This window comes from Magallana gigas, chromosome 8, assembly GCF_963853765.1.
Source record: "Magallana gigas chromosome 8, xbMagGiga1.1, whole genome shotgun sequence".
Classification (NCBI taxonomy): Eukaryota; Metazoa; Mollusca; class Bivalvia; order Ostreida; family Ostreidae; genus Magallana; species Magallana gigas.
The window spans coordinates 10,157,708-10,168,207 of NC_088860.1; the positions used below are offsets into that span (position 1 = coordinate 10,157,708).

At 33.8% G+C, this 10,500-nt stretch overlaps 2 protein-coding genes across 4 annotated transcripts; one reads left to right on the forward strand and one right to left on the reverse strand.

The window, feature by feature from the left end:
- The first annotated feature begins 372 nt into the window (after positions 1 to 372).
- LOC105330197 (monocarboxylate transporter 5) lies at positions 373 to 8,696 on the forward strand. 3 transcript variants are annotated; one of them, XM_066070411.1, is made up of 6 exons: positions 373 to 477; positions 4,919 to 4,996; positions 5,298 to 5,441; positions 5,655 to 5,801; positions 6,059 to 7,153; positions 7,392 to 7,584. In XM_066070411.1, the coding sequence occupies exons 2-6, from the start codon at positions 4,933 to 4,935 to the stop codon at positions 7,430 to 7,432; spliced, it is 1,491 nt and encodes a 496-aa protein (XP_065926483.1). In that variant the 5' UTR covers positions 373 to 477; positions 4,919 to 4,932; the 3' UTR covers positions 7,433 to 7,584. The 3 variants fall into 3 exon arrangements, with proteins under 3 accessions (XP_065926483.1, XP_034329197.2, XP_065926482.1); XM_034473306.2 differs by lacking the exon at positions 7,392 to 7,584 and adding an exon at positions 7,916 to 8,696 and having other exon boundaries at positions 375 to 477; XM_066070410.1 differs by lacking the exons at positions 373 to 477; positions 7,392 to 7,584 and adding exons at positions 1,281 to 1,360; positions 7,916 to 8,696.
- On the reverse strand, positions 2,346 to 4,689 carry LOC105330196 (von Hippel-Lindau disease tumor suppressor). The gene is made up of 2 exons (XM_011431794.4): positions 4,123 to 4,689; positions 2,346 to 3,606 (listed from the first exon to the last, which is right to left on the reverse strand). Exons 1-2 carry the CDS (start codon positions 4,451 to 4,453, stop codon positions 3,452 to 3,454), a joined length of 486 nt encoding a protein of 161 aa, XP_011430096.1. The 5' UTR covers positions 4,454 to 4,689; the 3' UTR covers positions 2,346 to 3,451.
- Positions 8,697 to 10,500: the final 1,804 nt, after the last annotated feature.

Here is a 10,500-nt window from a genome sequence, read left to right on the forward strand (position 1 = left end):
ACATGGAGATGCCCTAAATGTTAAAGTGGGCCTCTAAGCTTAATAGGCGATTCTCAGAAAAGTCGAATGCCATATCTGTAAAACTATTGACGAAATCATTTCTTCAAAAGATAAACGTTGTGTGATATACTGGGATCGGTAAGGATAAAAGGTTTCTAGCTACAAAAAAATTGTTAAACTTTCTTCAAACAGTATCGAATCTTATTGGGATTGATAAATGCGTATCTGTTTAGTATATTAAATTTATTGATAAATATTTAGGAAATAAATACTGTATTCTATATGTATTTTTTAATGTTGTTTACCGAACTTAAACGTTCATTTGCTACATGATGAAACAGACACCAAGATAACCCCATTGTTTACTTGTACTGTATCAGCACATTATCTTTTGAAAACAAATATTCATATCTGCACTTCAATTCAAAACATGTTAACGCGCTAACCATCGAACACAGCAGCACATTACCAACAGAGGTAAGATATTTCAACAAAACAATGTCTAAAAAAAAATTACATAAAGCTGAAGGAAAGTAACTCTCTCTCTCTCTCTCTCTCTCTCTCTCTCTCTCTCTCTCTCTCTCTCTCTCTCTCTCTCTCTCTCTCTCTGATTTCTCTCTTTCTCTCAGACACACGACTTATTTTATTGTATGATATTGAACTTTTTTGTGATAATAAAAAATAGAACAGTACAAAAAATCTCTATTACCTTTATTCTGTTCAAATAAGTTCGCACCAGGAAACGTACAGAATAAAACCCTTTATTTAGGTGTTAAACAGCGCTATGTGAGGTCTTTCATTGGGTCATCAATGTTATTGTTATTGCTACTGATAGTATATGTACACGTGTGCTAGTAAATAAATATGTATGTACTCTGAGCGAGAATAACTTTTATTTATTTTTAAAAGGTTACTATGTGGACTTGTAAAATTAAAAAAAAAATACATTGTACCAATTTTGCAATGGTACCACTGTTGTGGATACATCAAGTGATTTTTGGGTATAAAAGTCGATTAAGCATGTATTTTTAACAGTTCAAAGTCTAACTGCATCGAAAAGAACGTGCTTTCATGCAATTAATTTGATTCCGCATTTTATTTCGAATTTTTTTTTTCAAAAAAAAAAATTTCAAATATGATATTTACATTGATAACATATCTAATACATGGACAATATTACATCAGCCTTTATTTCTATCATATAATAACTCGTGTTAACTGACTGTATATACAAATATATCCTTGCCCTACTTAAATATATTATATATATTAATCATATATGCACCTTTTATATATCATCGACAACGTTGACAGATAAAAAGTTTCACTCTCTTTGTGACCGCGGATCTTTACAAAATCGGTAAGTTGTCTCGCTATTTATAAAATATGTAATATCACTATAAATCTGAATAAATCTACATATTATTTTATAGTGTTAAGCTACTGCAGGCATGTTCACGAAGCTATCTAAGGACTATGGTGCGTCCTAGGTACATCTTAGGATACGTCTTAGTCTTAAGTCTGTTTCTCGAAGCTCTCCTAAATTTAGGAACCGCCATAACTTTGTCCTAACTTTAAGACATCACCTACCTTGTCCTAAGACCATCCTAAAGCTATAAAATCACGTTTTTAGGGATACTGGGATGTTGTGAAGCCTTTTCTTAAGACTGGTAGAATAAGGCAATATTTTCCACAGTTCCAGCATTTTCGACAAACATTTTCGTTACGGAAATCGTTTTTTTTTTTCTTTTAATTTTTTTTAAAGGGAGAGGGGGTATGTAAATGTATTTGTGGGGATGTTGTTATCTACACGTACTTTAAAATTTCTAGACAAACTTAACATATCAAAGTGTAAAATCAAACAAATTGATTAATGATAACAGAAACAGGAGTTTGCTTAAATGTGCTGAATGGTTTAAAAAATGGTGAGACGAGCAAGGATGTTTTTTAACTTTGAATTAATTATAACGCCGTTTGTCTCAATATGTAGGTTGTTATTACTAAAAATATAGATTATATGAGAACACTATCTGTGTTTAAGCTTATGTATACGTGTTTATAGGTAAATCTGGAATGATTTACACATGCAGATAGCTTCAGAAAGTGAGTGTGTGCTGTTTTCATCTACATATACACTGGTTCAGAAGACGAAGGTGTCGTTTCGTTCCAAATTTTGCATATTACCCTCGTTAAGATTTATAAAACTGATTACCTATACACCATGTTTATCCTAGAACTGAAAAGAGCTTACTCAGTACGTGTTTGACCTAGACCTTCAAACCCTGACTATTTTGAAAATATAACGTTATACAGTAATCTGCAAAAATGACAAAAAAGTCTGTTAATGAAACTCTTAGGCAATATTTGTTTATACTAAACAGAACAACCAAGAAATTTAACGTTCCCACGAATAAAAAATGTTTTTCTGCAAAATTACATGCAGCTTTAAATGTCAGTGTATTAAACCACTGCTTATAACATTTTCAAATAAATTAAGTTCCATGCGTACATGTATACACATGCGGTGATCATTCGTCACTTTATGCAGTCAGTCTGCAGTGTGTTACTAGTATATTTCAATTCATACACTGTATATGCTTTTACCTGTGTGTCTGGGGTCCAGGTAAATATATTTCCAGAATAGTAAAATCGTAAAAAAAAATGATCTCTTGTGCACAATCTATTTGAAATATCGTTAAATAAACGATTTAAAGGTGCCACCCAATAAAATAGGCGAGTATAATCACCTTTCTAAAGTTCAACAAATTTAAGATTTAATGCTCGATATGGTTTTCAGCATCAGTCATTATTTTCACCATTACAACTTGAACTCTCGCAGTCCGTGATCTCACCGAGAAGTACTTCACTACACGTAAATAAGAAATAAAAGTATTGCTTAACCTCTTTTGATCTGAAGATTTGGCACATACAAGCATTACACTTTGTGTCTTAAATTGTACATTGCAATATCACAAGATTAAAAACCAAGAGTAAAAGTCGAGAATCAGTAACATTCTGATTGAATATGTATTAACATCAATAAACACGTTCTACATGTATATACATCGTAGATTAACGAGCGAGTACATAGTTAAATATCACAATATACATGTAAATAGATATGAATAATTATCATCATTCAAAGTCATATTATGATATGACATTAGTATATTAACATTGTCAGATATATAGACTGCAACGAGAGAACTTTGATGAACACATTATTATGTATACCCAAGACAAGCTTACTTGTCGTAGTTTAATTAAGTAAAAGCATACGTCACATATCACATGTATACAATTGTTTTCCTCCAAAAAAATAAAGAATGTTCTGACCTACTGAAGGGTACGTTAAATGCCGTCTTTTATACGACTTTTCATAACAACAAGTAGACCACATTCAATGGAGTCCTGTTTAGTTGATACAAGTAAAACTCTATATACATGTAGGTCATGTTTGATGGAGTCCTTTATAGTCGGTGTATGACACAGTTTTCTTGGCATCCAGTTCACGAGAAAGTACACGAGGTATATCTAATGTTTTAGGGTCAATGTCGGGAAACGCCTTCCATATTATCTGTTTGCACCTTTCCCGCAAAGAATAAACTGTAATGGAAGATAAGAAGCATTTTATCAGCTTACTGAGGCTGAATCACGGTAAAAAGTAAATTTTCCAGTAAGATTCTCCTACAATAACATAAATTAGACATGATTTTTCTATACAACTCAGATTTGTATTTTAAAACAACAAAATATGACAAATTAAAAATTTACTACATGATATAACACTAAATAGCTAGTATTTTAATTTCATTTACATGTGTATTTGTATCTAATTTTCGTTCAAAGCTCTTTTTTTAATGCGCCGCATACTTTATAAAAATTATATGACATCAAAAGCTTGATGTAACATGTTGACTCGATAAAAATTCTAATAATGATGTACATCAGTATACTGACAACTGTTGATCACTTTTAAAAAAATAATCTTAAGCAAAAATAAAGTTTAACTTTAATCTAAGATGCAGAAATGTGCAATATTAAAGTTCAAATCTTGACCTAAATCACACGATACACCAGTGATCTGGTGAACACTTGCGGCTGAATAAAAATTGCGTATACCTGGGATGTCGATGTACACCAGCCGGTAGGTGTCGAACTGTCCCTCCGTGGGGTAGTACACGGGTCGTTTGTCCACCACCAGGCGGTCATTCGTCACCGTCTCCCTCGCACACCAAGGGTGTGTCACGTACGTGTTCATGTCTATAAACTCTCCCTTCTTTAATATGGAGTACCTCACTAACTCTCCTTTGAAGTCAAACCAGAACAAGGTAGCGATTCTGTCACACCGGTTCTTGAAGCGCACGTACGTCGAGATGTCAGTGTTCAGAGAACGCGGCTTCTGGTCCTGAATTTCTTTTGTTTTAGACGATTCTCCGTCTCCTTCGGCCATTTTTAAGTATTTATGTCGGCGTTTTGATTCATATGTTCAATGCTGCACGTAGTCCCATACCGCCATATGTTGCGCAGTGGATTCCTCTTAACTGTCAATCTTGCACACATCGGATCAATGGTCCTTAAATGCCAACATCTTGCTTGCGTACAGAAGTTGTCAACAAACAAAGTGTACACATCCGTTTATCGCGGTGTTACTAAAGCCCGCAAACTGCGGATTAGCATGCTATCGTAATACAGGCAAACGGACAACTGGTTAAAAACAACGTGCATATCGCAAGTTGAAATAATAATCAGATTTGTCTGTATTTGAAATTGAACATCAATAAATTTAGTATACTGTACACATCATTGGCCCCTAGTGAAACAAAATTTTGTGGACAAAAAGGTTCCATCACCTGATATGATTTAAATTGTGTAAATCATTGCAAGTCTCAGTAACCTTTTTTTTCTTGATTTCCAGGAAGTATCAAACAAATGCCGACGGAGCAGACACCAAGGCGACCCATAGACAGAGGATGGGCATGGGTCGTACTAGCCGGTAATTAGCAATTCAACATCATAATGACTCCATGCCTGGGTTTTTGTTTTTTTTTGATGTAGCGAACCCAGAACTTTTAAGAATTCGAAATATTAATTACGATATTTTTCGATCATTTTATTGTTATTCTTTTCTGTTAACAATGTCGACTTATATGAAAATTCAGTCTACAGCTCAATCGCAAAATGCTTTTTCAACAGAACTTTCTGAAATAAAAACTTCCATCTTAACATATGACGTCCTTAATCTGGCAACCATTTTTTTAGTAGTATATACATTTCATCTTCTTTAAATTTTTCAGCAACTACTGTTCAGTTCTTTATCTTCATTGGATTCTTGAAGAGCTTTGGGATATTTTTTGTTGCGTACCTGCAGAAATATGACGCAACTTCCTCTGACATTTCTACGGTTATCTCCATTCAGACGCTGGTCGGCACTATTACATGTCAGTAACTCTTCTCATATGACGGGCTATGCTCTCATTTATCTTTAAAAAATTCTGAACCAAGTTTTTATTCATTTTAATCTGGGTTTCGAAAAAATATATACATGTAATCTATATTTTTCAAATCCTTATAGAGATACAAGTATGGAAATGTATCATCGTTTCACTGTAAATCAGATTCACTTGCAAAATGATGCTAATTTTGTTTTTCAGCTGTTTTTGTCTTAGCATTTGCTGTTCAATTCTTGAGCGAGAGAACGCTGGTCATGTTTGGAGCGTTCCTAACAGCCGTGTCACAAGTCGGCAACGCTTTTGCGCCAAATATTGCTGTTCTGATGTTTACACAAGGAGCTCTTTTTGGTAAGAGAACAGCATTTCCCTCCTATCACGTAAATATTTTCATTCTATGATTTAGAAATAAAAATTTCATATATTTTAGGTTTGAAATTTGAATATTTTCCTAAATCTTCATACAGAGACTGGATATTGTATAAAAATTGTCAAGACTTTACAACTTTTCTTTTAAAAAAAATATAACAAATTTTGACCAGCATTGGCTTTTCTTCAACACAAATGAGAGAAAAAACTGATTTCACTAACTTGAATTTTCCCTCCAGGAATGGGTAGTGCCATCTCCCAACTATCAGTGACGTTGATCCTTACCAATTACTTTGACAAGCGGCGAGGCTTTGCCAACAGTTTTGCAAACGTAGGAGGTAGTGCTGGCGGCCTCATCTGGCCAGTTTTGTTGAAAAAATCATTAGACAACTTGGGTCTCCAATACACTTTATTGGTGATCGCGGGTGTTTTCTTACAAGTCGTTGTCTGTGGAGCATTGCTTCGACCCCTGCCGCCAAAAAAGACTCGGAATTCGACATTTGTCACATACGACATCAGTGAGGAGTCTGAAGTTACAACAGAAGACGAGTCGTCAAAACAAACCATGAATTTATATGAAAAACCAAAACAGGCCCATACTTTGCCGAATTTTAAGAAAACCGGTTATAAACCTGATTTAAAGACGGGAAGAAGAAGAACAAAATCAGAAAACTGCACAAATTGTAATGAAAATCCATATCTTGCTAGAACAGCGTCTAGTATGCAGGACTTGCAAGAAAATATCCAGAAATTGTATGTTTCGCCGTCACTTCAGGGGTTGGGCTTCATGCCTGCAATCAAAGGTAAAGAAACAGACGAAGAACATCCCTCAAAAGAAGAAGCTAACTGTGGTAATCTAAACCAATGGTTTAACCTTGCTCTGTTTAAAAACCCTCTTTTCTACATCTTTACGGTCAGCTCCATTTTAATTTCATCCGCGGCAGCTTTACCAGTCAACTACATCCCACCATTTGCGCGTGACTTTGGAGTAAGCGATGGTGACATAGCTATCTTAGTGACGGTGGCTTCTGCTTGCGACTTTGTCAGTAGATTTTGTCTTGTTTTCATCGCTGACAGCAAGACTCTGAAGAGACACCATATTCTGGCCGTGAGCATGTTCATGAACGGACTGGCCTGTCTCTTTGCGCCGCTCTACACCACCTTCCCCTCCCTGATGGTTTACTCTGTGGTATACGGTGTGTTCGGCCAGACTTACTTTTCATTGTTTCCTGTGGTCATTGTCGATTTTCTAGGACTAGCTAATCTCCGCCATGGTCTGACCACTATAACTTTAACTATGGGAATCTCCATTGGCGTGTCTTCAGTGATAATAGGTGAGTTTGGTTAATCTCTATTGGTGTATGATAATCCTTTGTAATAACAGGTGAGTATGGTCATTCCCCATTGTTGTGTCTTCAGTGATGATAGGTGAGTTTGGTTAATCTCTATTGGTTTATGATAATCCTTTGTAATTACAGGTGAGTATGGTCATTCCCCATTGTTGTGTTTTCAGTGATGATAGGTGAGTTTGGTTAATCTCTATTGGTTTATGATAATCCTTTGTAATTACAGGTGAGTATGGTCATTCCCTATTGTTGTGTCTTCAGTGGTGAGTATGGTTAAGTAAGTACGGTTAAAATCTATTGGTGTATCGCCTGTGACAATAGGTAAGTAATTTATGGTTGATTTTAATCATTTTGTCTACTGTGATAATAGGGTAACTTCACTGTGATAATTCGTAAGTATGAGCAATACCTAATGGTGTATATTCATTTGAAATAATTGGATATGCGAAATCTCTATTGATGTATATTTTTTTGAAAAGATGAGTATTAGTGTTAATAGGTGAGTTAGTAAATTTCCAAAGATGTTTCACGATAATAGGTGTCGATTAGTACCGACTCCTACCACATAAAGTTTTGGATGAAAAGTGTACAGCATCCACCTGAAAAACTTTGTCCGAGTTGTTTTGGAAAATTCTGAGTAATACTACAATATAAATGTAACGTCAAATTTCATAGAGATTGAAACGTCGGAGCGGCGAACAAAATCACAGCTGTATTTGACCCAATTTACACTCTATTTTATTTTGGTAGGTGAATTACGGGACTTTACCGGATCCTATCTGAGTTCTTTCTACTATATGGGAGTTTCTGCTGTTATAGCTAGCATTATTTTGCTTATGGAACCTTTGGGTAGAAAGATGATGAAGATGAACAAAGATGCAGATATCACCGAAAAACAGAACATGCTAAATCTAACCGAAAAACAATAAAAGTTTTTTTTAAAGAGATTTAGACACGATTTTAGATCAAAATTTTATTTTTTAATGTATAAAATGGTTGACTTGCGCATTTTGAGTGATTGACCAAAATATGAATGGTAGAATTCAAGTTATAAGAGAGATACAGAGGTAAGAATTCATTGTTATGCAAACAAAGCTCGAGTATTATATTTGTTTACAAATAACGCAAAGTATGGAATTACCATTTCTTTGACAAAATCACTCGTGGAAATCAAGATGAACTGATTCAATGTGTTCATGAATAATTTTATCAACAGAAGAAGCAACATTTGATTGAAATTTATACCAATATAACACATATGTAAACAATAAGGAGGCTCGAGCTTTGTTTACGAAACAAAGAATTTCAAACTCTGTATCTTGCTTATAACTCAGATTTTGGCTTTGAAATTTTGACAAAGCATTGAAGCAAAGTTCCCTTATTAACAATAAAAATGAAAACTACAATTTAAAACTTGGAGCTCAAATCGTGTCTAAATCCCCCAATGCAGCTGTTGTATTTTAGAGTATTAAGATGTTTTACTCTTTTTCGTAAGTTTTAATGTGTTTATATAAAGTATGTTGAATTCATATTAGCCGCGTTTTCGTTTTTGTTAAAAGAGAAGAAATACTGTTCAACCTAATGTTTGCTTGATTATGAATTATCCAAAAGAGACAATATCGATTTTCTTGAGTTTTAAATTAAGGCGATGTTAATCCCTTTTTTATTGATTGTAATATTTTTTTTCATTCAGAGCATTGCTAATAGAACAATCAATTTCTTAAACATGAAATTTGTATCTTTTTGATATTTTAAAACATGAACAAACCATTTATGCCTTCCTTATAATTGTTAAGTTTCGTCAATTTGCCAAACTCCACAAGAAGTTTTAATGTAGATATGATATACAGCATAAAATGAAGACTTGCTCAAGTCTCTATATTTATCAATTAGTGTCATCTTTAAGACCTTTAAATATAATAATTTAAATTTAATTCGCGTCGGTTTACAGTGGTTTTCTCGGGGTGTCAATTTCAACTGTAAACCTCCCAAACAGGCAATATTAATATAGTGTTACCCGTTGCAAAGTGTGTTGCTAACGCTGAGGGTAATAAAACGGATTATCAACTGCGTCTTAACCATTTCAGTATTTAACATGAAAGTATAATAAAATATGTTGTACGATGAATGTGGACGAAGTATATCACTTGTTAAAAATTTGGTTAGTAATATTAAACATAAGCTATTTGAAATTGGCCTGGGCCAAGTTGGTGTGAGCAAGTGTATGTACATTTTGCAACCCATTATCCACTTATTATGCAGAGACTCAATGATATTTTTTTTCAAAACCTTGTTGAACAAATCAACTCCTCATCTAGATGTCATCTTTATAAGCATATTATAATTCATTTTTCTTTGCAATATTACTTAGAAAAATCAATTCCTAAAATTTACAAAAAGCATATTTTTAGAATGTCTTCACATAACCTTGCTATTGAAAGTGGTCGGCATACAAATGTTACGAAAGAAAATCGTCTTTGTAAACTTTGTTGTGCAGATATTGAAGATGAGTTCCATTTTGTCTTAAAGTGTCCCCAATATAGAGAATTAAGATTAAAATATATTTAGAAATATTATTGGGGAAAACTCTCTGTTTATAAATTTATACACTTATTAACTGTCCAAAATTATAGAATTGTGTGATCTGGGGAAATATCTCCATTTAGCTTTTAAAAACCGCAATGGTATTCCATAATTTTTTTGCTATACTACTGTGTCTTTATTATAATATATACATTTACCCGACATTGTACCATACATAATGTAAATCATATATGTATGTATATTTACTCCTGTTGTGCATAATGCCATAAGATCTTGAGCAAATAAAGAAGAATATAAAACAGTTCATTCCTAAAAATTATAATTTATAATATTCTGCGTGCATCATTTGATCAATCCTTTGCTGGGAAGTGCCTATAACAGTAATGGGAGAGATTAACCATCTAAAGCAATGGATTCTTAAGTTTGTCACTGTAATCTGGTTGATGCAAAGAAGGATAACTCTAAATCATTTGTCGGCATAAGAGATTTCCATTTTCACCGTTTCTTTCTCTTTGAAAGCTTTGCGAGTCAATAATTCTAAAATGACAATCATATATTGCAAACACACGTGTATTTTGATTTCTTGCCATGAAATTTTCATTTGGTTTTCACTAACTTTTTCTCTACTGGTAAAGCTGATTTAAATTCATTCAGGCAAACCCATATCAGAATTCATAGAGATTTTGTAAATCTATTAATTTGCATACCAAAGATCCGATTCTTGTAAATCTATTAATTTGCATACCAAAGATCCGATTCTTGTCGGTCTTCGACACGCAAAAAGGGGGCAC

What these genes read in the sequence shown, in the direction of transcription:
- LOC105330196 (XM_011431794.4), bottom strand. Translation starts at nt 4,453, where the DNA reads ATGGCCGAAGGAGACGGAGAATCGTCTAAAACAAAAGAAATTCAGGAC. An exon ending in GGTGTACATCGACATCCCAG is followed by an intron (nt 3,607 to 4,122) that starts GTATACGCAATT and finishes CTTCCATTACAG; the next exon opens with TTTATTCTTTGCGGGAAAGG.
- LOC105330197 (XM_034473306.2), top strand. Translation starts at nt 4,933, where the DNA reads ATGCCGACGGAGCAGACACCAAGGCGACCCATAGACAGAGGATGGGCA. An exon ending in GGCATGGGTCGTACTAGCCG is followed by an intron (nt 4,997 to 5,297) that starts GTAATTAGCAAT and finishes TAAATTTTTCAG; the next exon opens with CAACTACTGTTCAGTTCTTT. An exon ending in CGTGTCTTCAGTGATAATAG is followed by an intron (nt 7,154 to 7,915) that starts GTGAGTTTGGTT and finishes TTATTTTGGTAG; the next exon opens with GTGAATTACGGGACTTTACC.